This window comes from Euphorbia lathyris, chromosome 7 (genome assembly GCF_963576675.1).
Source record: "Euphorbia lathyris chromosome 7, ddEupLath1.1, whole genome shotgun sequence".
Taxonomy (NCBI): domain Eukaryota; kingdom Viridiplantae; phylum Streptophyta; class Magnoliopsida; order Malpighiales; family Euphorbiaceae; genus Euphorbia; species Euphorbia lathyris.
Genome location: NC_088916.1, coordinates 477,790 through 504,713, shown reverse-complemented (window position 1 = coordinate 504,713; position 26,924 = coordinate 477,790). Strand labels below are relative to the sequence as shown.

The 26,924-nt window shown below is 33.4% G+C and overlaps 1 protein-coding gene across 2 annotated transcripts; it reads left to right on the top strand.

Annotated features, from left to right (window-relative positions):
- Positions 1–6,051: 6,051 nt before the first annotated feature.
- On the top strand, positions 6,052–19,833 carry LOC136235802 (organic cation/carnitine transporter 7-like). 2 transcript variants are annotated; one of them, XM_066025838.1, is made up of 6 exons: positions 6,052–6,205; positions 10,956–11,221; positions 12,880–13,117; positions 14,732–15,233; positions 15,972–16,174; positions 19,287–19,782. In XM_066025838.1, exons 2-6 carry the CDS (start codon positions 10,956–10,958, stop codon positions 19,518–19,520), a joined length of 1,443 nt encoding a protein of 480 aa, XP_065881910.1. In that variant the 5' UTR covers positions 6,052–6,205; the 3' UTR covers positions 19,521–19,782. The 2 variants fall into 2 exon arrangements, with proteins under 2 accessions (XP_065881910.1, XP_065881907.1); XM_066025835.1 differs by lacking the exon at positions 6,052–6,205 and adding an exon at positions 9,080–9,176 and having other exon boundaries at positions 19,287–19,833.
- Positions 19,834–26,924: the final 7,091 nt, after the last annotated feature.

The following is a 26,924-nucleotide window of genomic DNA, read 5'->3' as shown; positions in this document are numbered from 1 at the left end:
ATTAACAAATTAAAAGGCATTAGTAATTTATTAAGCTCTTAATTTTTTATTTAGATACATTAAGCATCTGATTTTTATTTTTGGTCACACTAAATCGTTTATGACCAAAAAAAAGTTTTGGATATAAAACCCGGTTAATAGAGTTTTCTTCATTTCGTATTCCTTTTAAATTTTGTACTTTTCACAGTTCGAAAGCAGTTGAAAACAATTTTTAATATATAATATGGCTATTGGAAAACTATAAAACCATATTTCAAACGATAAAAATTATAATTTCAAACAAGAATGAAATGAATAATGTTTTTTTAACTCATTTAAATATTCACAACTAACTAATTTCACAAACACTGGCTTAATGCAATAAAAAGTAGATAAAGAGTGACTGAATGTATCTAAATAGGTTAAGGGATTAATAAACCAAACAATAAAAGATCAGATGTATGATCAGGACCGTCTCAAACATTTTTTGGGCCCTGTGCTAAATAAAAAAAAATTGGGTCATATTCATTAAAATATTAATACTTTCATATAATAATAATGTTTATACAAAATGAAACATCAAAATACTTTTAACTTGATTTTTAACATAATAAAAATAATTAAATTAAATATTGTATACTAATAAAAAAATTTGACCTTTAAGACTCTTAGAGCGTTAATTTTCTGAATAAGTTAACATTTACTTAATTTTTCACATAATAATCAATAACAATAATTTATTTAGATTTGTATAATAAAAAATATTGGACCCTCTTAAATTTGGGGTCTGTGCAGGAGAGCTCCTTGTACACCCTTCTCATACTCCCCTAGGTATGATAATGCTTTTTGTCTTTTAAGAAATGACAATTTTGCATGATAAATATATAAAGATGTTATTTGCTAGTTGTAATATATTAGAGGCTCCCTGAATCCGGCCCAAAAAACTGATTGACCCTAAACTGATAGAGCATTTTGAATTCGATAGTCCTTTGAATTTGATTAATGCAGTTGATCACTTGATTTTATTTATAGTGATCTATTAGCCCTTTCAGTATGTACACATTGATCTATTGGCCTCTAAACTTAAAGGGACATACATTTTGTTTTGTTTTAAATCGTCTCTTGTTCTACCATATGGACTTATAGAGTTAATCATATCACTTGAAATAAGTTCAGGGATAACAAGAAATTTTATAAATTCAAATGGTCAATCGGTTTTTTTGTCCAAATTCAAAGGGATCTTATATATTAAGCCAAATTATTGTATCTGACCACATTAAAGTTGAATCTATAGTAGAGATGGCAATGACTAGGATTTCCGCAGGTAGTACCAATCCAAAACCTTTAGCCATTTATTCTTTTATTATATGTATTTGTCTCATTACTCTAACATGTATACTTCATAAATTTCATTATCATCCAATTTAAATAATGGATATCTGCGGGCATTCTTACCAGTTAAAGATCAATACATAAAGTAACAAAATATTGCAAATTTAACAAAGCATAAATGTAATAAACTATCCATAAATAATTCATCTATAAACTATTAATGCATAGGTTCGAATCTCACTTCCTACATCTAAAACTATTAATATGTTTTTATATAAAAGGATTCAGGATGGGTAACAGGTTACTCATTACCCGTCAAATATATAGCTAATACCGGTACCCTAGAGGGTATTTCCATATTTGACACGAGTAAATTTTTTTGAACTCATACCCTTTTATATAAAATATGGATCATCTCATTAAAATCAGGTACCGTTCGGATAAAGTGCATGTTGCCATCCCTAATCTCTTGTAGCTTCATTCCCATGCTAATTATGCAAATCCAACTTCATTTTACACACATCCATTTTCCGTTGACGAGGCATAAAATAGTCGCGTATGCTAAGTAGATCTGGGCATGGGCCGGGCTCGGGCCAGACTTGTCGGGCTTTTAATAAAACATGGCAAGCTCAAGCCCAGCCCAGCCCGCAATAAATTGAGTCGGGCTCGGGCCTAAAATATGAATCCCAAGTCCATCCATCCAAATCCATCTGTATATTAAGAAAAGTACAATTAAAATGTCTAGTCCTAATCTCCCGCTGATTTATCATTTTTTTTTATTAAAAACCTTCTGCAGTAACATATATATCTCTTTCTATTTATGTTTGAACTTCAACTAGCATTAACTCAGTTTAATTGCAAGCTTATTCCGAAGCAATTTCACTATTTCTTTCTTGCATTACACCTTGATTTTGTAAACTATGGAGAAAGTATTAGTTGATTTCAACTTTCGAACATGTTTTATGCTTCAGGTGTTCAATTGTCTTAGAATATTAAGCAATCAACTAAATTTTATAATGGGGATTTTGTAATGTTTGTGCAAAAATTATATAAATCTGTTCACGGACGGAGCCAGAGGGAACGGGGAGGGTCAGCCGACCCTCCGACCCCACCGAAAAACCCTAGAGACGGGGTTTTCCACCCTGGCTCCGCCAGAGGCCGCCATAGCTAGAGCCCCTCCAGCTATGGCGGCTGAAGAAGAAGACTCGGTCTTCTTTTTCGTTCAAAACAAAACAGATGGAAAGGGCATTTTAACCCTTTCTATCTTGGTCTTTTCTTTCTCTTTTTATTTATTGTGGTTCGCCGTACTACGCGAAAAGAAGAGAATAAGATGCCAAGTTATTTTTGTACTCTTAAAAAGGTGGAAATTTCCATAAATTACTTCTCAATCATTTTTTATTTTCACTCAACTTCTAACTTCCAACTTTTAAGTATTTTATTTTCTTATTTATTTTGTTTCTAGATTTAGTTTTATGATTTATACAGGGATTGCTAAATTGAGAATTTTTTGTATGATTTCTAATTTACAATTTTATTTGAAGATTATTAATATTTGTTTTTGCTTAGAAATTGTTTAGTACTTCTAGTTAATTTAGGATTTTTAATTTATGGTTTATTTAGAATTTCTAATTTATGGTATAGTTTGGTTTAATTTAAATTGTGATTTATTTATTATGTTTGAGATTTCTTATTTACTTTAATTTCGGTTGTTTGTTTTTATTTTATTTAGGAACAAGATGCATAAATTTATGGAAACAGATATTCATTCAATTAGTGTAGAATAACGAACAAAATATGTGTGTGTTGCCAACGTTAGGGGTAAAATTGTTCTTGTCTGCCAACGTTAGGGGTAAAATTATAACATTTTAGACGCTAGGGGTAAAATTGCTCCTCAATGTAACGTTGGGATACTTTTACACCATGTCCTTTTTTATAAATATGTTGGTGTAGCATTTAATTTTTTTTTTCACCCACGGTCTAGCCCCTCCGACCTTTAGCTCCTGGCTCCGCCACTGAATCTGTTTCAATATTAGTGTTGCTTTGCTGGTCAATAACTTTTTCTTTTATTTAAAAATTATAATATATATATAGTATATCGGGCCGGACCGGGCCGGGTCGGGCCTGACCGATAAAAAAATTCATATAGCCCAAGCCCGCCCAATTTCTAGCGGGCTTATACGGGCTTGGGCTCTGGCCGGGCCTAACACCAATATCATGTGTCCAAGCCCGGCTAAATGGGTCTGGATCTGGACGGGCCGGGCGGGCTCACCAGCCCATGCCCAGGTCTAATGCTAAGTGGTAAGCTTAAAATTACACTATTTTATCGTCAAATATATCACCAGCTCTCTGAATTTATCCATAAAAGTAGATTCGCTTCCTAAAATTTGTTAATGTCTCACTAGCTCCATAAACGTATCACCAGCTCGCTAACTTGTCCATTAGAGTAGATTAGCTCTCTGAACTTTACAAGTGTCTCACCAGCTCCCTAAACTTGCTTAAAAACGTTAGGTCGAATATTATGTATATATTTATTTAGGGAAAAGTACAAAAATAAACATTAACCGATTTGCAAAGACAATCTTCATAGTTTACAAAAAGGGATTGTGTTTTTTTTTGTGGTTTACAAATTCACTTATTCCTTCAAAAATTATTGTTATAACCATCTATCCATAAAAGAGCGATTTGGAACAACTAAAAAAAAATTACAAATTATCCAAAAAATACACAGTCTAAGTTTACAAATTAACTAAACCACAAGTATTATTTGGCCACAAAATTGACTCACATATATCCTTTAACCGTAAAATACAGATCTTTATTTACAAATTTTAAACTATAATAAAACATTCATAAATTAATACTCGATAAATTAATAATCTCTGTAAAATAATAATTTCTTTTAGTTCCGACTTGGACGAATTCAAAAAAGGCAAAAAACATTATTAGGCCCTTGATCTTTCATCTTTTAGTTCATTAAGCCCCTGATCATTTATTTTTGGTCTCATTAAGCCCTTTATGAACAAAAAAAAGTAATTTTGAAGATAAAACTCGGTTAACTGACTTTTATTCATTGCATTTGCATTCGAAATTTCTAATTTTTCACTGTTTAAAAGCAATTTTGGATGTGTAATGTAGTTGTAGGAAAACTGTTAAAACCTTAATTCATACTGTAAAAAATATTTTTTTTAATAATTTCAAATACAGATGAAGTTAATAACGTTTTTTTAACAGAATTAGATATTCATAACTTACTAATTTGATCATAAATGCTTAATAAGACCAAAAATAAATGATCAGGGGCTCAATGTATCTAAATAAAAGACCAATGGCTTAATAAACCAAAAAATGAAAGATAAGGGGCCTAAATGTTTTTTGCCTTCAAAAAAGGATCAGTTTTAATAAATTACCAAGATAATAAATTTTTTGGACAATCCTTTATAAATATATTATTTTATTATCTCTGTAAATTAATAATTTCTCAAATACATATGTTAAATATATATAGATATATATTTAGGATAATTTAGCAAAATATTTTTTTTTTTTTTTTTGGTAGAAAAGGAAAAGAAAAACGAATAACAACAAACTACCCAGGAATTAGCCTAGGGAAGCTAACCCCAATCCTATCTTCTAAGAGAAGATGAGAGATGAAACTAGGGGAAACAGGAAGGGTAGTAACGCCTAACGTCCCTTCATGGCCCGCCGCCGCCAAGCGATCAGCAACACGATTCTGCTCTCTAAAAATGTGTCTGAACTCTACGAACTCAAAGGAGGAGCAAAGCCTTATAATAGCTTTGATGAGGTTGCGACTGTTAAGACCCATAGAATGATTCTCAGAAATCATTTTGATTGCTTCCAAATTATCAGACTCCACAGAGAGCCTCTTAACACCCAGCCTTTTAGCAAGATTGATTCCAGTAAGAATAGCCCAGAGCTCCGCAGAAAAGGAAGAACCCAATTGATGAGGTTGCGACTGTTAAGACCCATAGAATGATTCTCAGAAATCATTTTGATTGCTTCCAAATTATCAGACTCCACAGAGAGCCTCTTAACACCCAGCCTTTTAGCAAGATTGATTCCAGTAAGAATAGCCCAGAGCTCCGCAGAAAAGGAAGAACCCAACCCTAAATTCTGGGAGAACCCAGAAAGCCAGACGCCCCCTACATCTCTAAGCACACCTCCAGCCGCAATCTTACCGTTACTGAGGCAGGAACCATCAGTATTCAGCTTCACAACCCCCTCTCTTGGCCTGCTGACTCTATGTATAACATTTTATTTTTTCTTAAAATTTAATCTAGTTGAATTTCATTTCTAACTATTCACAGTGCATTCAAAAGTTCTGGTATACTCTTGTCAAATTGCAACAAAAAATTTATAAAGAGTAGTTGATGCTATAATTACTTTATTTTTCGTGATTGATTCCAAAAATACCAAATTACCCTCAGTTTCATTATACAATAAATTAATAATTATTAATTTATTAATTAATTAATATCCTTATAAATTAATAAAAATTTATAATCTCATATTATTAATTTACAAAAAATTTAATGTAAAAACTTGTCATTGGTCAAGCCAAAATACTTATTTATTTATACAACACCGATTGTATATGATGATTTGATATTTGTCTATATCCATTAAAAAAAACAAAATAATTGTCTGTATTATGTGCTAAAACGACACGTTTTGACTTGAATCTTTCACGTTTCGTCAAAACCCAAAATTGAATGGAAAAACAAAACGTAAGCTTTCTTTCACTATATAACTTCCCCATCCTCTGCTTTCTCTGATTCTTGTGCTCTTTCCCCGCTAAATGAAGGTTTCCGATTCTGATTCTGATTCTGCAATCAAATATTTATGAGTTAGCGTTTCTCTCTCAAGTTCAGAAAAGGTATTATCTGTTTAATGTTCTTTCTTCTGTTCATATGGGTAGAAATTTGTTCTACTTAATCCACGTTAATTAGTGCGTTTTTTTGATATTCTAGTAAATGAATGGTGTTAATTAGCTTATGTACTGATTCAAGTTACAGTTGAAAAGGGGGAAACACAATTCTATTGACTGGATTGGAATAAACATGGTTATAATGAATTGGGGATTGTGGTTTTTATAGGTAACTGGTGATAATATATACTGATTATTGTATGATTCCTGTTCATACGGGTAGAAATTTATTCTACTCAATCCACATTAATTAGTGTGTTTTTTTGTATCATCTAGTAATTAGTGGTGTTAATTAGCTTATGTACTGATTCAAGTTACAGTTGAAAAGGGGGAAACACAATTCTATTGACTGGATTGGAATAAACATGGTTCTGATGAATTAGGGATTGTGGGTTTTATAGGTAGCTAGTGATAATATATACTGATTAGATCATTTCTTGCTAATTTGTTTGCTTTACACCCTAGTAGTTGTCGAATCGAAATTCGACCCGTGAATCGGAGGAATCCTCATTTTGTCTAAAAATCTTGATTGAGCATCTGAACTTTCAAAATGTACAAATAGCCTCTCAACTTGCTTAAAATGTAGGTAACTAATAATCCGGTTGTAAAAAAAGGCAAGTGTGTTGCACTTACCTTGAAAAAGTCAAATAAATTGACACCGCACACACACACACACACGTAGTTCTTAGTTGCTCAAGTGTATCAGTTTTATCCTCTCTGATATTAGAACCCCGTACCCCGACTTTGGTCCTTTTACTTTTTCAAGGGGTGTGTAACATACCTTCTGCATGCAGTTTTTTTTTATAATCTAGTAATTAATGGTGTTAATTAGCTTATGTACTGATTCAAGTTACAGTGGAAAAGGGGGAAACACAATTCTATTGACCATGATTGGAATAATCATGGTTCTGATGAATTAGGGATTGTGGTTTTGCGGTGATAATATATACTGATTAGATCATTTCTTACTAGTTTTGTGTGCTTTAGATAATCAAAATTGTGTAGAAATTTATGCTACTTAATCCACATTAATTAGTGTTTTTTCTTATAATCTAGTAATTAATGGTGTTTTCTGATTCTGATTCTGCAATCAAATACTTACAAGTTAGGGTTTCTCTCTCAAGGTCAGAAAAGGTATCTCTGTTTAATGTTCTTTCTTCTGCTCATAAATGTTTTGATTATTGTATGATTCCTGTTCATATGGGTAGAAATTTATTCTACTTAATCCACATTAATTAGTGTGTTCTTTTGATAATCTAGTAATTAATGGTGTTAATTAGCTTATGTACTGATTCAAGTTACATTTGAAAAGGGGGAAATGCAATTCTATTGAGTGGATTGGAATAAACATGGTTCTGGTGAATTAGGGATTCTGGTTTTTATGATATATACTGGTTAGATCATTTCTTACTAGTTTTGTTTGTTACAGTTGAAAAGGGGGAAATGCAATTCTATTGAGTGGATTGGAATAAACATGGTTCTGGTGAATTAGGGATTCTGGTTTTTATGATATATACTGGTTAGATCATTTCTTACTAGTTTTGTTTGTTTTAGATGATCAAAATTGGGTAGAAATTTATTCTACTTAATCCACATTAATTAGTGTTTTTTCTTATAATTTAGTAATTTGTGGTTCTTAATTAGCTTATGTACTAATTCAAGTTACAGTGGAAAAGGGGGAAATAGAATTCTGTTGACTGGATTGGAATAAACATGGTTCTGATGAATTAGGGATTGTGGTTTTTATAGATAGATGGTTATAATATATACTGATTAGATCACTTCTTAGTTGTCAAATTGAAATTCGAAACGGAATTCAACTAGTGAATCAAAATCCTCTTTTCCTGAATCAGTCATCACGAAATTGGGAATCCTCACTCGTTAATCGAATTTAAGTTCATACAACAACAACAACAACAAAGCCTTAGTCCCGAAATGATTCGGGGTTGGCTAACATGAACCATCATATAAAACCGTGAAAATCAAGTTGTGATTCGCTCCCTCCACTCCGTCGTATCCACTACCATATTTTCCTCAATTCCCAGTAAACTCATATCACTCTCGATCACCCTCCTCCAAGTTTGCTTAGGTCTTCCCCTACCCCTCACCACTACATCCCTTTGCCACTCTTCGGTTCTCCTAACGGGCGCATCAAGCGCTCTACGTCCGAATTTAAGTTCATAATATTATAAAAAAAAATAAAAGGCCTAAACCATCGGGAGCCCCCTAAAATTGTCAATTTTGGTCATTTTGCCCTCTGAGCTTAAAGGACAACCCATTGGTCACTCTAACTCCCTGAAAATGACATAAAGCGCCCCTTGTTTTTCATGGATTGGAGCAGATATTTATCCGTGAGGACAACACGCCTTCTGGTTGACTTCCCATAGGCAATGTGGCTAATGGGCTATCAAAAAAGAAACATTGCATATGGGAAGTCAACAGAAAGGCGAGTGGTCAAAATCTTATTCGATTGAGGAAAAATAAGGGGCTCGTTATTATTCCTGTCATAAATATTATGATTATAGTATGATTCCTGTCGTATGGGTAGAAATTTATTCTACTTAATCCACATTAATTAGTGTTTGTTTATATAATCTAGTAATTTATATTCTTAATTAGCTTAGGTACTGATTCAAGTTACAGTGGAAAAGGGGGAAACACAATTCTATTCACTGGATTGGAATAAACATGGTTCTGATGAATTAGGGATTGTGGTTTTGCGGTGATAATATATACTGATTAGATCATTTCTTACTAGTTTTGTGTGCTTTAGATAATCAAAATTATGTAGAAATTTATGCTACTTAATCCACATTAATTAGTGTTTTTTCTTATAATCTAGTAATTAATGGTGTTTTCTGATTCTGATTCTGCAATCAAATACTTACAAGTTAGGGTTTCTCTCTCAAGTTCAGAAAAGGTATCATCTGTTTAATGTTCTTTCTTCTGCTCATAGATATTATGATTATTGTATGATTCCTGTTCATATGGGTAGAAGTTTATTCTACTTAATCCACATTAATTAGTGTTTTTTCTTACAATCTAGTAATTAATGGTGTTAATTAGCTTATGTACTGATTCAAGTTACAGTGGAAAAGGAGGAAACGCAAGTCTATTGGCTGGATTGGAATAAACATGGTTCTGATGAATTAGGGATTGTGGTTTTGCGGCGATAATATATACTGATTAGATAATTTCTTACTGGTTTTGTTTGCTTTAGATGATCAAAATTGGGTAGAAATTTATTCTACTTAAGCCACATTAATTAGTGTGTTCTTTTGATAATCTAGTAATTAATGGTGTTAATTAGCTTATGTACTGATTCAAGTTACAGTGGAAATGGGGGAAATACAATTCTATTGACGGGATTGGAATAAACATGGTTCTAATGAATTCGGGATTGTGGGTTTTATAGGTAGCTAGCTCGTGATAATATATACTGATTAGATCATTTCTTACTAATTTGTTTGCTTTAGATAGTAGTAGTTGTCAAATCGAAATTCAACTTGTGAATCGAAATACTCATTTTGTGAATTGTGAACCGTGAATGGTGATTTGAATTCAGTTCAAATTCATAATATTATAAAAAAAAAAAGCTTAATACATCATTTGCGTGTCCTGAATTTATCGCTTAAGCTTGATTGCCCTGAACTTTCAATATGTCGTGATAGCCTCCGCAGCTTGCTTAAAATGCAGTCAATTAATCATTCAGTTTAAAAAAAAGTAAGTTGCATGCAATTAAGTGTTTTGCACGTGCCGTTACGAAGTTCTTAATTGCTCAATTGTATTACTAACTTAGTGGAGATGGAGAGTTTGAGTTTCTAACTCTGTTTTTTCGCCTCATTGTCAACTTGATAATGATGGAATGGAACTAGTTTGAGTTGATAATTTGTCTCTGCTCATCTAATGTGGCACCACGCAAAGCAAAGTTCCGTTTTCTGAATGGGATGGGATGGGACTTGTGTTTTGATTTGTTAAGGGTTAATTATAATTTATTTTATTTCTTATCTTTCAAATTTCTGATTGGTTCTTTTCCACTAATTTGATTTCTTCCTTCATTAGATACTTCTAGTTTTCCTAATCTACAATTTGTAATCTGCGTCAGTAGTTATTATCACGACTTTTTTAGCATATTTCCTGAATCGGTGGAATCGCCTATTCACATCTGATTCTGTTATGATTTAGATTTCCCCTATAGATTCGGCTCGAAATACAGCTGAATCAAATCGAATTGTAGGATTCACGATCTGATAACATTGCCATAGATAATCAAAATTATAAATTTGATATGATTTCAGAACGTGGGTAGAAATTTATTCTAGTTTATGGTTACTCTGCAGTAATATATGGTTCTATTTAGCTTTTTGAATGCATTAGTTATCCTGCAGTTTGGTGATAAATATAATCTTGTTGCACGGACACAGACATGAATAGGGAAACGGAAACTGACAAAACATAATTTTCATAAAATAGCCTTAATACGGACATGGGAACAGAAATCAGAAACGTTATTCCTAAAACATAACCTTCATAAAATAGCCATAAAAAGCAGATACGTACACGAAATGCAGAGAACGCTACTAAAGAGGAGTGTCCGTGCAACATAGAATTAATTCTTTGTTTGTGATTGGATGTGAAGCGAATTGTTCTAATGAAATACGAGGTTGAATATGCTGACTTTGTTATTTAATTGGTTTAGATGGATGAAGGTGTTGTGTACACTCTAGATGAGGCACTTGCAGCTGTAGGATTTGGGAAATTCCAAGCAGGTGTGCTTTCATATGCCGGAATGTGTTTATTCGCGGAAGCCATGGAAATCATGATTCTATCATTTGTCGGACTGGCTGTGAAGTCCGAGTGGGAACTCTCCTCAAATCAAGAGAGTTCAATAACAAGTGTTGTTTTTGTTGGTATGCTATTCGGAGCGTATTCTTGGGGTCTTATATCTGATAACTATGGAAGGAGGCAGGTTTTTGTTTCCTTTCTATCTACAGTTTGCTGCTTTAAACTACAAAGTTCTTCATCAGCATCTTCAATGATTTATGATTGAAATGTTCGAGACGAGCTTAAAGGTCGTTGATTTTAATTTCTTTCTTCGGTTTTGCAAAACTATAAGAAAAGATTAGCCATTTGTTCAATGTTTTTGTATCATCATCTCTGGTAATGCAAAACTATTAGAAAAGATTTAGTCATTTGGATGTTTCACACTTTGATACCTAGTTTTCAAGAGCAAAAATATACCGGAAATATGACGTGGCTTCCACGTTACCAGTAGTTAACTTTCATCGGTGATCGAAACGACACGTGGATGCCACCTAGCTGACCGAAACGGCACATGGCTGCCACCTAGCTCAGATGTGTCCTTTCGATCAGTTAGGTGGCAGCCGGTTAAAGTTTGACTGATGCTAATGTGGCAGCCACGTCACTTTTCCGGTGTCTTTTTGCTCTTGAAGTCTCCGAAATAATTTGATTGAGAAAAAATTCAAAGTTAGAATGATTTTATTGGGCCTAATACTTACCAGCACCCCAAATTGTTCGAAAACTCCAATTGACCCCTGAACTTTAGAACTAACCACCTCAACTTGCTTATTTGGAACAAATAATCCCTCAAATGTCGCGTGGCAGCGTGTGATTGGAACTTCAAAACGTTAATCTGAATTTCAATCATGTTTTGAATTTCCAATCACCTAACTAACCAAAACAGCATGTGGCTCCCACTTAGCTGACACTTGTCAACAGTAGTTAACTTTCACCGGGGATCGAAACAACACGTGGGTGCCACCTAGTTCACACATGTCCTTTCAATCAGTTAGGTGGCAGACATGTGTCATCTAGGTGGCAGCCACGTGCCGTTTAGGTCATGAGTTAAAGTTTGACTAATGCTAATGCGGCAGCCACGTCACTTTTCCGGTGTCTTTTTGCTCTTGAAATCTCTGAAATGAATGATTTGATTGAGAAAAAATTCAAAGTTAGAATGATTTTATTGGGCCTAATACATCCCCAGCCCTCCAAATTGTTCAAAAACTGCAACTGACCCTGAACTTTAAAACATTACAACTAACCCCTCAACTTGCTTATTTGGAACAAATAACCCCTTAAATGCCATGTGGCAGCGCGTGATTGGAACTTCAAAACGTTAATATGAATTTCAATCATGTTTTGAATTTCCAATCACCTAGGTGAAAAAAACGGTACGTGGCTGCCACCTATATGACACATGTCAACTTCAAAACGTTAATATGAATTTCAATCATGTTTTGAATTTCCAATCACCTAGGTGAAAAAAACGGCACGTGGCTCCCACCTAGCTGACACGTGTCTTTTCGGTCAGTTAGATGGACATGTGTCATATAGGTGGCAGCCACGTACCGTTTCGGTCACTGGTGAAAGTTGATCACATCATTTTTCTAGTGTCTTTTTGCTCTTTAAGTCACCGGAGTGACTTGGTTGAGAAAAATATTCAAAATTGAATAATTTTATTGAGATATTGGCCATTTTGAAACAATCTCGAGCATTTGAGAAATGATTCATCAATAGTTGAATTGAATACATAACTAACGCTAGGCCTTGTAAAACTTGGAGTTGAGTAGCTTACATGAAATCTTTTGAATTGCTGAATCCAGGAAAGGTATCTTCGGGTCAACGATTCTAACAAGTATAGCAGGACTACTAAGTGCTTTCTCCCCAAATTATATATCATTGGTGACTCTTCGTTGTTTGGTCGGTGTCGGGCTTGGTGGTTCACCTGTATTTTCCTCTTGGTTTCTAGAGTTCGTTCCTGCTTCAAATAGAGGCATGTGGATGGTTGTGTATTCCACGTTCTGGACACTCGGAACAATTTTCGAGGCTTCACTTGCTTGGGTATGTTTCGTTCCTTAACTTATCTGATTACGCTTCTCTTACTTTTTTGATCCTTTGGCTTTCAGACTCGGATATTCATATTAATTTCGTAATACATATTTTTCATCTTCTTTTAGTAGCAGTAGAGATCTACCCAAATATTATAGAGTAGAGACTTCTAAGAATTACGTTGAAGCACATGCAATATATTTTCTGGTGTGAGATGCTAAAGTTCTCAACGAATCAGTGATGTTTAGTTTATGTTCTCCCCCGCAAGTTTAGCCGCCTTTAATTTGGTGTGATAATTTTCTGCTACATGCCTCACATTTAATCCTCTTTGTTCCTTGACCAACAATTTTTCCGAGTTCACTTGGACTATCGGACTAATGATTAAAGTTCACGATGATGATCGTATGGCATGATAGTTGATTCTGACATTAAACCCTAAACCCTTTGTTCCTTGACCAACAATTTTTCCGAGTTCACTTGGACTATTGGACTAATGATTAAAGTTCATGATGATGATCGTATGGCGTGATAGTTGATTCTGACATTCGTATTTTATAAATTCTTAAATTACTAACATAATTCATGGCAAGACAGGGAGCAGCATATAAATTGTGTTCCATGAATTGTTATTAGAAATTGACTTTTTTCGGGTGATGTTTTCGGTAAACTTGCTCATAATTTTCTGTAGATGCATTTTCCAGTTAAAGTTCATTGAAGCTTTACTTATATCTTATTATTGCATAAGTTCCATTCCCTTTAAGCAGGCAAAAAACGCAGTTTTGACCTTGTACTTTCAGAATGTGAGACATTTAGCGGGTAAATTACATACGTGGTGTACAACTTTTGTCCTATTTCACACTATGGTGTACAACCTTCAATTTTGCACACAAAAGTGTACAACCTTTTGATGACCTCCCACTAAAAAGTACAGCCGGTAATTGTGACCGGCCAACGCACCACGTCAGTAATTTTGACTTTTATGACATGACGCGTCGACTTTGCGTTGACCGGTCAACATTTGACTTTTATAGAAGTCAAATTGCTGACGTGACGCGTTTACTTCGTGTTGGCCCGTCACAATTACCGATTGTACACTTTAGTGGGAGGTCACCAAAAGGTAGTACACTTTTGTGTGCAAAATTGAAGGTTGTACACCGAAGTGTGAAATAGGAAAAAGGTTGTACATCGCGTATGTAATTTACCGGACATTTAGCCCTTGTACTTTAGTTATTGTTGAAATTTAGCTCCTCGTTGCATGACACGTGCCGTTAAGTAGCATGTTTGGATGTCCAACTTAACAACGCGTGTCATGCACAACTAACAGTGTTGTCAATGAGGAGCTGAATTTCAACAATAATCAAAAGAGGGGATAAAGTTCAAGGCTATAAGTCGAAATTTCGACAAGCACGTGGCGCGAAGATAGGGTTATGCCCCTTCAGATGTTACAAACATTTTGTTTAGGCTTGTTAGTGACCTACATCCTATGTTGGATGGACACGGATACAGAAATGAACACGGAAAACGTTATTTTTAAAACATAACCTTCATAAAATAGCCTTCAAATGAAAACGGACTCGGACACGAAATGGATTCTCAATTAATTGCATTTATATTATGATTTTGCAGATTGTGATGCCAAGAATGAGTTGGAGATGGCTACTCGGAATTTCCTCTCTACCATCATTTTCACTGCTTCTCTTTTACCGTTTCGTACCGGAGTCCCCGAGGTATCTCTGCACAAAAGGTAAAACAGATGATGCACAAAAAATTCTACAGAAGATAGCTTTAGTCAACCAAACAAAGCTCCCAAATGGGATGCTTGTTTGCGATAATATAATCGGATCAGACGATCCCTCTTATTCTTCGTGCCGTAGCCCTCTAGTCTCCTCAAATAAAGAAAAGGTCTCCGGTCTCTCGTCTTTCTTTATTCTTTTCTCATCAAAGTTGATCCGAACAACATTTCTCTTGTGGATCTTGTACTTTGCGAATGCATTCTCGTATTACGGGATTGTATTGCTAACCTCGGAACTAAGTGGCGGAAAAAGCAAATGTGGCTCAGCTATCTTGCAATCGGAAAATCTCCACGATGAGAGCCTTTATGCTGATGTATTCATCACTAGTTTGGCAGGTATTGCAAATCTAGCTCTGTAGTTTTTTTCGTCCGTTGTTTTGCGGGTTAAATGCACTATTGGTCGGTGAAAATGGCCACTCACTTCCAATTCGTCTAAATAAAATCATTAAACTTTGAATTTTGTCTCAATTAAGTGACTCCGACGACTGCCACATCATATGTTCGCTGACGTCAACTCATCAGACTCATGATTTGATCCAACCGCAATCTCACTCGACTCCTCTCCGCAACAACGTTAGAGCAACTCACATCAAATACTTCCTGATGTGGCAATTGAGCCAAAACACCTGAGACCCAATCAAGAGAAAGGTCCAAGTCCACTAGAAAGGGTCAACCGACCCTAGGAACGACCCAAATCCTTCGGTGTAATCGTGGGTCAGCTAGGTGGCAGCCACGTGTCATTTCGGTCAATTTTGAGATGAAATTCAAAGTGGAATGATTTTATTTAGACAAATTGAAGTTGAGTGACTATTTTGAGACAACCATAAAAGTTGAGCGACCAACTATGCATTTAACCTGTTGTTTTGCATAATAAATAGTTCAATGTCTATGTTGCACGGAAATGGAAACGGAAACGGATACCGAGAAACGTTATTTCCAAAAAAAATTGCAAAGAAACGGACACGGATACGGACACAAAACGCTATTGAAAAAGAGTTTCCGTGCAACATAGTTCAATATGAATTTTTCATTGGTTGAATCAATATTCGACTAACAAATCGATATTGAATGCAGAGCTTCCGGGGCTTATTATATGCGCAATGATTCTGGATAGAGTTGGTCGGAAGCTTTCGATGATATTCATGTCGGTTTTGGCTTGTATTTTCCTTTTGCCACTTGTTTACGAGCAGCCTGCAACTTTGCAAACAGTGTTATTGTTCGGAGCTCGCATGTGGTCGTCGGCAATCTTTACAGTAGCATGTATATATTGTCCAGAGGTAAATTCCCTTTTTCTCTCGTTATTCTTATTCTTTCTTGTTGAAATCTTACGATTCGGTTTGATTCAGCTCTATTTCGAGCTGGATCTATAGGGTGAATCTAAATTATAACATAATCATTGGAATCGATGGTGAATTGGTCAGGTCGGCCGATCCCACCGATTCAGAAATATGCTAAAAAAATCGTGATAATAACTATTGCAGCAGATTTCAAATTCTAGTTTAGAAAAACTAGAAGTCTATAATGAAGGAAGGAAATAAATTAGTGGAAAAGAACGGGTTAAATGCACCGTTCCTCACTACACTTTCATGGTTATCTTAAAATGGTCACTCATCTTCAATTTGTCTCAATAAAATTATTCAACTTAAAATTTTGTCTCAATAAAGTCACTGCGGCGACCTCAAGAGCAAAAAACACCAGAAATATGATGTGGTTTCCACATCTGCACTAGTCAACTTTTACCACTGATCAAAACGACACTTGAATGCCATCTAGATGACATGTGGTTGTCAGCTAGGTGGCAGTCACGTGTCACTTCGGTCAGCGATAAAAGTTGAATACTGCTGATGTGGCAGCACATCACTTTTTCAGTTTCTTTTTGCTCTTAAAGTCCCGTAGTGACTTTATTGAGACAAGATTTAAAATTGGATGATATTATTGAGACAAATTGAAAATTGAGTTATCATTTTGAAATAACCATGAAATTGTAGTTATCAGCCATGCATTTAACCCGGAAAAGAACTAATTAAGAAAATAAGAAATAAAATTAATATTAGCTATATTTAGTATATATTAGAGAAGAAATTCATAAAATAGCCGAACATATGAGGGCGAGCCTTAGTGTAACCGTAACCGTTGTTGTCGTGGACCGAGAGGTCACAGGTTCGAGTCTTACAAGCAGCCTCTTGCCAAAAAAAAAATTGGGAGGGGAAGGCTTGTCCTCAATACACCCTTGTGGTGGGTCCCTCGCTTAGCGGAGACGCATAGTGCGACGGGCAAAACACACTTTTAAGCCCTTGAACTTTCATGTTTGTGCTATTAAGTCCTTAAACTTTAAGCATTTGTAATATTAAACCTCCAACTTTTATTTTTGTTCTATTGAACCCTTGGAACTTTGTAATTGGAACCTATTGAGCTCTTTTTTTTGGATAAATAATTTATTAGTCTCTTACTTTTTACCTAACACACTGTTTAGTCCTTCTATTTTGAAAAATACATTATAAGGTCCCTAGCTTTTGCCAATATTAATCCTTTGATCCTTTTGTCTAGTTTTTTTAGACTTATAATCGTTATATTTTAGCATAAATAGATATATATATAAAAACAGAATAACATGGTCAACTTGTATTGTACCGTGGTTGTCCTAAAAGCTAATATATGTTCGGTTAAAAATCTAAAAAAATAGATAAAATGACCACAAGGTTAATATTGCAAAAGATAGGGATCTTAAAATGTGTTTTTCAAAATAGGGGACTAAACAGTGTGTTAGGTACAAACTAAGGGACTAATAAATTATTTACCTTTTTTTTTCTTCATCAAGCACCCTTTCATGGTATAATTGAGTTGTTTGTATAAAAAATATTCTTTGACCTTGATGTCATGCATGTTTCATGGTGCACACTTTTTTTTGGTCAACTCTATCAGGCACTTTTTTTTACGAGGTTAATTACATCCGTGGTCCTTCAAGTATCAGGAATGGAACATTAATACTACAAAATTTAATTTTGTAACATCAAAATCATCCTAATTTTGCATTTGATTTCTCATGTAGTCATTTTGTCCAAAGTCTGGTAATAAACATAACCGAAAAGGGCACGTGGACGAAACACGTATGACAGATTTTTGAACGTGGATTAAAAAATAAAAAAATATACCTAGTTTAGCATTGCTAGGCTCGGCTGATGTGAAAAATTGTAAGGGAGAGGATTAATGAAGTTGACTTGATTGGGTTGACTGACATGTATTTTTTTATTATTATTTTTTAATCCATGTATAAAAATATGGCATAAACTCCGCCTGTGAGGGCCAGTCCCAAGCCTGGACAAAGGAGGAGGGCTGTGGTAGGTTTGTGGCGGTCAACGTAAAACTTAGCCACATCTTATAACATGAACCAGAATACGGTTTTATATGATGGTTCATGTTAGCCAATCCCGAATCATTTCGGGACTAAGGCTTTGTTGTTGTTGTATAAAAATATGGCTTACTTTTCCTGTCAGACTACTAAAAAATTAAATGTGAAGTTTGGTGATTTAATGTTAAGAAATAGAAGTTTTGTGGCGTTAATGTTCCATTCCTGATACTATGAGGACCATAGGTGTAATTAACTTCAAAATGTGTCTAATTACACCTGTGGTCCTCCAAGTATCAAGAATGGAATACTAATGTCACAAAGCTTAATTTGTTGACATCAAAATCATCCAAATTTGCATTTGATTTCTTCTGTAGTTCGTTTTGTCTAGATTCTGACAATAAGTCATCGAGAAAGACACATGGACAACACACGTATGACAATATTTGCACATGAATTAAAAAATACCTAGTTTGACATTGCTAGGCTCTGTTGATGTGAAAAATTGGATGAATGAAATTGAATGGATTTTTTTTATTATTTTTTAATCGATGTATAAAAATTTGGCCCACGTGGCTTTTCCAATGACTGCCAATGCCGGAATCTAGATAAAAGGACTAGAGAAATCAAATGTAAAGTTTGATGATTTTGATATTAAGAAATTAAGTTTTGTAGCGTTAATGAATCTTTGTCTGCTATGTCGTGCATTTTTATGATGCATACAATATTCTTTATTTGTCTCGTAAGACCTCAATTATAAAGATGAGGAGTTCAATAGAACAAGGTTGAAGTCGAGAAGCTTAATCGCACAAATATGCGAAGTTGAGGTAACTTAAAAATGCGGTTTGCCTAAAAAGTATTCTTGGTATCAACTTAAACGAAGCTAAAACGTAAAGGAAACATTATTTCTAGGAAATGGTAGTGAAAACGGAAAAGAAACTGAAACGGAACTAAACATGGAAAAAAAGGGTTTCCGTGCAGCATTGAGCTTAAATATTTGGTGTATAAATTTGCTGATATGGTATAAATTTGTTTGTCCTCAGCTATATCCAACTTCTGTGAGGACGACCGGTGCTGGAGTTGCAAGCGCGGTGGGTAGAATCGGCGGGGTAATTTGCCCGATGGTGGCGGTCGGACTGGTAAACGGTTGCCACGTGGTAGAAGCCATAACATTATTTGAAATAGTAATAGCAATATCAGTAGTTAGTCTGATGTTTTTCCCATTTGAAACTAAAGGACGTGAATTGAGTGATGATGTTTCATCATTTCATCCCTAATGTGTATATCTATGCAATAAAAATAGGGGTAAGGGCTAAATTTAACATAACATTTCAAACGAAAAGCAGATTTAGCTATAACGTATGAAATGATGTAAATTTAATGACGTTTTCAAGCAAGATTAATTGTAGCCTTGGCGATTTTGCTGATTAAAAAGCATCGGAATGATCACATGTTGTATCTCTGACCGATATTGCATATGACATTTACGTATACGTCATTGGTCACTGAACTTACATGTTTGTTTTAAAATGGTCACTCAACTTTAATCTGTCTCAATAAAATTACTTAACTTGGAATTTTGTCTCAATTAGGTCACTCTGACGATTTCAATGACCAAAAAGTATCGAAATGATGATATAGATGACAAGTCAGTATGAGTCAATTCATATCTCAGGCCGAAACGATACGTAACATCTATGTATGTGCTACCTGGCTATCACAGATCAGTTATTTTTATGGGAAAAAAAACAAAATTTAATATTTTTTCATAAAATAACTGATCTGTGTCGGTCACTTTTTGTTTCGGTTAGAGATCTTAATTGTCTCATGTTAACGTGTCGTCCATCTCATTATTTCGATGTCTTGTAACTATTGAAATCAGCGGAGTGATCTAATTGAAACAAAATTCAAAGTTGAGTGATTTTATTGAGACAAATTAAAGTTGAATGACCATTTTGAGACAACCATGTAAGTTCAGTGACCAATAATGCATTTAACCTCTATCACATGACATTTATTTTTATGGAAAGAAAAACAAAATTTAGTTTTTTTTTCATAAAAATAACTGATGTATGGTTGTCACGTTTCGGTCAGAGATCTGAGTTGATTCATATTGACATGTCACTCATATTATGTCGATGGTTTTTAACCACTGGAATCGGTGGAGAGATCTAATTGAGACAAAACTCAAAGTTGAGTGACTAGTGGTACATTTAACTCTTTAATTGTCACATCGGACCTTTCAAACAAGTTTTTCGATAAATTGAAGTAGTTTTGTACATTTTTTATTGGTTTTTTTGTAACTATATTAATAACATAAGAAATATTTTAGACAGTGACAAAAAAAATTATGCCTAACTTATACGTAGCAGATTTTGTTTTTAATATTTTAACAGAATTTTTTTAATACATAAAATAAAATTTAAAAGTCTAGTAAATTTTATAATTTAAATTATATTAATATATATATTTTATATTATTCCAGTTTAATCAATCTGAGTCAATCAATCATTGACGAGAAGAGTCTCATTGTATATAAGCCAAGTGAAAGGCGAGAAGTTAAAATCTTCTCTTATTGAGAAAAAATAAAGAGCGCGTTATTTCACTTTCAGAGAGTTTGAATGACTAATGGATTGTTCCTTAAATTTGGAAGAAAATGTGACTAAAATAAATATGGGTGACACGTCAACTTGAATTAACTCAAATCTCTCACCGAAACGAAATGTGACATTCACATGCCGAGTATTTTTATGAAAAAAAAAACTAAAATTTATTTATTTATTTATAAAAATAAGGGTAAATTTCAAATAAAACTCATATGGTTTCACTAATTTTCAGATAAAGAACTATTGTTTATTTTTTGTCAAAACGAGAATTGAGGTTTCACACTTGGATTAATGCTATTAAACCATCTTTAATGACCTGAAAATGAAAATTTTCAAAAATTAAAGTTGTTCAATGTCATATTTTTTATGGAACTACATTTTCGATTTTCAAAAATCATCTTTTTTAGAACTTTCTCTCTCTTTACCAAACATCATCTAAATAATCTCAAAATAAAAAAGTTGAAGAATTAAAGTTGTTTAGAATATTAGTAGTTCTTAAAATATGTCATTTTTGAAGTCATCAATGGTGATTTTAATAGTATCAATCGAAAAAGTCCTTATTTTGCTAAAGTTGAAAACTCCAATCCTCGTTTTGACAAAAAGTAAACCACAGTCCTTTATCTAAAAATTAATAAATCACATGGGTTTTATTTGAAATTTACCCTAAGAATAATCGACATGTGATAGCTACTGTAGGTGGCGCATTGTGGATGTCATATGTCATTTCGGTTAGAAATATGAGTTGTCTCATATTGACGTGTCACTTATGTCATCATTCCGATATTTTTTAATCACTAAAATCATCAGAGTGACTTAATTGAGATAAAACTCAAAGTTGAGTGATTTTATTGAGAGAAATTGAAGTTAAGTGACCACTTTGAGACAATCATGTAAGCTCAATGATCAATGTTATATTTAGCCCGACAACAGATGTATTAATCTAAAATTCTTTGGATGACTGGCCATATAGAGAGTGAAGGGTGAGTGAGAAAATAAAATAAATGTTAAAAGATTTAATACATCATTTACCTCATAAATTTGTTCAAAAAAAACTTGATTGGCTACTTTAACTTTCAAAACGTTTGATAGCTGACTCAATTTATATAAAATGTTCAGTTAGCCCTCTGAACTTGCATAAAATGTAATCAATTAATCATTCGACTGTAAATAAAAAATAAAAAAATTGCATGTAGAAAATGTGTTGCACGTGCCTTATAATGTTATTACATAATTCACAATATAAATTAAAAATGAAGTTCTTACTTGTTCAACTGCAAAATTTGTCTTCTCTAATATTAGATTAGAACAGCATACCTTGATCTTGGTCGTTTGCAATTAACTTACTTTTTTACAACTAAGTGATTCATTAATTACATTTTACGTAAGTTCAGATAGCTTACTAAAACATTTTATGTAGGGTTAAGGTGCAAAAATACCCCTAACGTTTTGGGTTAGGAGCAATTTTACCCCTAACGTCTAAAATGGTGCAATTTTGCCCCTAACGTTTGTAGCCAAGAGCAATTTTACCCCTAACGTTGGTAATTTGGGTCAATTTCAGAAATAATTCATCAAACTATCTTCTCGGTCATGAATCTTATCATCTACACTTCCATGTGCGTCATTTTATCAATAATAAATCATAAATATATGTTGGGATGTGAAAAAAAATAAAAAAATATACTGTCTTTTGTACGAATTAGACAAAAAAATTCAAAAAATTCACCGAATTTATAAATATTAATCTCCAATTCTATTATTAAATTACAAAAAAACATGAAATCCTTTTTTTAAAATGAATTGATATACAATTGGTGTAAAATAATGAACAACGATATTTATGTTTTATAATAGTGTCTGAAATTGACCCAAATTACCAATGTTAGGGGTAAAATTGTTCTTGGCTACAAACGTTAGGGGCAAAATTGCACCATTTTAGACGTTAGGGGTAAAATTGCTCCTGACCCAAAACGTTAGGGGTATTATTGCACCTTAACCCTTTTATGTAAGTTAAGAGCTATCGGGATACTTTAAAAGTTAAGGAGGCAAACAAGTTTTTGGATAAGTTCATTAAGCCCAATTGAAACAATTGGTTTTCCGCATGCTCTATTTAAATTGATGTTTTTAATTTATGCTTAATACATCAAAAGCTCCCTAAATTTATCCAAAAAGTTTGGTTGGTCTCCTGAATTTACATAATATCTCATTAGTCATTTCAACTTGCTTAAAATAACCTATTAGCTATCTTAATTTATTTAAAATAACATATTGCCCCCTTAAACTTGCTTATAGTGATGCATTCGTCCTATAAACTTGTTTAAAGTGAAATAAATTTTCTCTAAATCCGTACGAAAATCAAAACTTACAAAATAAAGGCTCAATTGGTGATTTTGAGTTTTTAAAATAAATTAACCTTTTATTTTGTATATTTTTATAGCGTTTTTATATATTTAGAGATTTAATAATGACATTTTAAGCAAGTTTATAGAGGCTAATGAGATACCATATAAATTCATAGAGCTAATCAATTTTTTTTGGACAAATTTCGGGAACAAACGATGTATTAAGCCTTTAATTTACATGTTCGCTTTTTATTCTTTTGCCCACCTTAATTTCTGGTTAGAAATTTTGTCGAGATGTTTTTTTTTTTTTTTTGTGCATTGGAGTTTTAAATGGGTTAAATGCACCATTGTTTATTGAATTTAAATGGTAACAGATTTCAAATTCTAGTTTAGAAAAACTAGAAGTCTATAATGAAGGAAGGAAATAAATTAGTGGTAAAGAATGGGTTAAATGCACCGTTCCTCACTGCACTTTCATGGTTATATAAAAAAAAAATGGTCACTCGTCTTCAATTTGTCTCAATAAAATTATTCAACTTTAAATTTTGTCTCAATAAAGTCACTACGAGCCTTGGTGCAACGGTAAACGTTGTTGTCGTGTGACCAAGAGGTCACGGGTTCGAGTCTTAGGAGCGGCCTCTTGCCAAATAAATTAGCAGGGGAAGGCTTGCCCCCAGTACACCCTTGTGGTGGGACCCCTCCCCGGACCCTCGCTCAGCGGGGACTTATAGTGCGACCGGGCCGCCCAAAGTCATTTCATCATTTCATCCCTAATGTGAATTGAGTGATGATAACAGTGGATGAATCCACTTGTAATACAATATCTTTCTGAGAAGATCATCGAAACTTATCCATGGAGAATTGCCCTCCCCACACGCTAAGATTCCCGCCTGGACCGTCTAGACGTTCGAAAATAAGAATCCACCGCAATTTTCACCAATTAGTCCCTTTAGGCGTTTATTGACTCCTAGGTGATTTTTAGTCATCTTGCCTCCGCCTAGGCTGCCTCAACACCGCCTAGACCGCTTAGGTACCGCTTAAGCGACAATGAACAAAAGCATGTTGTATTATGAATTTATTTTTTTAATTTATTATAATTCAGTTTTAAGTTGTTTCAATGATATTGTTATTAAAATGTTGATGTTTATTTTTTAAGATATATGTTACAAATATACATGTTTTTCTATATTAAATAATTTTATATTATTATTTTTAGATAGTATAATACATATTTTAATTGAATTTATATAATAATTTATTGATTAATAATAAAAAAATACAAAAATACAAATCCGACTAATCCCCGATTAATCCCTGAGGGCCTTGTCCGTCCGACTAGCGCCAAGCGTTTTTTACAACCTTGGTCCCATCATAGCCATCAGGGACGGATCTAGATGGGGCAGGGAGGGTCGGTCGACCCTCCGGAACACCCGTAAGGAACAGTGGTTCAACTCCGAACAGCTCCCAAGATATCATTATTATTAATTAATTTAAATTTTTTTGATTAAATTTTTTCCCTTAAATATGTTTTATCCAATTATGATATTTCCCCTTAAATCAATTGTTTCCCTTAAACCTCATTCCCATTAAAAATATCAATATTATTACATAATTTAATTAATTTTAATTTTTTTATTATATTTCTTCTCTTAAATCCTCCAAAATGTGTTTTTATCCAATTATAATTTTATCCCATTGTGATTTTTCTCATTAAATCATTTTTTCTCTTAAACCTCGTTTCCATTAAAAATGTCAATATTATTACCTAATTTAATTATATTTTTTCATTATTATTATTAATTAATTTTAATTTTTTCTTTAATCAAAATTTCAATTTAAATATTCAATTTATAAAGAATAATATACTTATTTATGGATTTTAATTTAGGAAATTATGTCTACTTTTTCATATTAAAATCAACCCCTCTAAACGTTGAGTCCTGGCTCCACCATTGCTGTAAAAGTAGAGGGTTTTGCACCATAAAGACCACTTCACATATAAAACCCTTCTTGGCAACTAGTAATGAATCTGTCTTCCCTCTTCAAAACCCATAGACTCAGCGCATGATTTGAAAACCACAAAATATGTACTTGTCGTTTGTAGATATGTAATTATCTTATTTATGAAATATATTATTTGATTGATTTGTAGTTATCATATTAACATAATTATAGACAATTGTCAAGTATGCTCCATTTACAAGTATCTCTGAATTTTCTATTTCCTTTACTATTTCCTAATCTGAATAAATGTCCATTGTCAATTGTTTGTAAGTATATAGATAAGAAATGTAACTTTTTTCTCTGTATTAATTGTTTTTTTTTAATAAAATGTCATATTGGCATCCCATTAGAATAAAAAATACAAATATAACATGCAATTAAGAGAAATAAGACCTCTCATCTATACAAACCACAGCCACTACAAGATCCACAAAGAGAAAGAAAGAGACCACAAATAGCATAAAAAGACTATAAAGAGTAATAAAACAAAAAGGTACACGTACAATAAAAATAGAAATCATATCCTTCTTATAAGTCGATTCCATTGAAAAAACATTGTAACTCATACTTCATCATTTAGTCTCTTCCGGACGTTCGGATTTGAGTCATTTCTTTTTTTACAACCACATAGATCTATAGATCTACGGAAAAGATGAACTTTTTCCGCTCTTACTAAGACCGAAGAAAGAATAAATGAAAGAAATATAGCTAACAAGTATAAATCTGACGGAAAAAGAAGTTCAATAAGAAATATAGACTTCAAGCTAACAAAGTAGATTTGAACCTAAAAACTAAAACTAAACATAAATAGGAGGAGGAAGAAGGAAGACAAGTAAACCTGGTTAAAAAGCAAAATCCGGAAACATTGAGCCGTAGTGACGATGGTGGAAAGCTGAAAAAATCACGATATTTAGAAGAGAAGAACAAGGAGAAGAAGGGTGTAGAAGTTAGAGAGAAGACAGAGCTTCTCTCACTACTAGCTATGACTCTGGCTACTTTTTCTCTGCATTAATTGGAGTTTTGTCATGTTGAAATGGAGGATCAAGAGAGAGAAATAAGGTTAAGAGATGAGTTAGAGGGAAATGAGAACGAGGAAGAAGAGGGTATGAATCTAATTTTATATTAGGTGGTCGAATTTTGATTTTTTGACTAGTCAACTGTTGATGTGGCACATTGATTTTGGGTTGACCGGCCATTTTTATTTGCTATAAATCAAAGTGGGAGATCACATATAAGTTCGTCCATATTAGTGAGGCAATTTGAAGGTTATATATCAAAGTGTGAAATTACCATGTCGTTTTGGTTAGAGATCTTAGTTGAGTCATGCTAATGTGTCATCATTCTGATTCTTTTTAATCACTGAAATCGCCGGAGTGGCCTAATTGAAACAGAACTCAAAATTGAGTGATTTTATTAAAACAATTTGAATTTAAATGACCATTTTGAAACAATTGTATAAATTCAGTGACCAATAATACATTTAACCATGTTTTAAATATTTTTCTTGGATCCACAGCACTTAAAGATAAATAATCAGGGGAGACTTATAATAAAAATAAAAATAACTAAAATAGTGGACAACATGTCTGTTCTTATTTTATTGCATTTGGAGTTGTAATATTTGAAGTATTTATGTTCTTATTTATTTTTTAAGATTTGATAAAAACAAATTTTCTTTCCATTTGAATTGGTTAAACGTACTATTGGTCACTGAATTTATATGGTTGTTTTA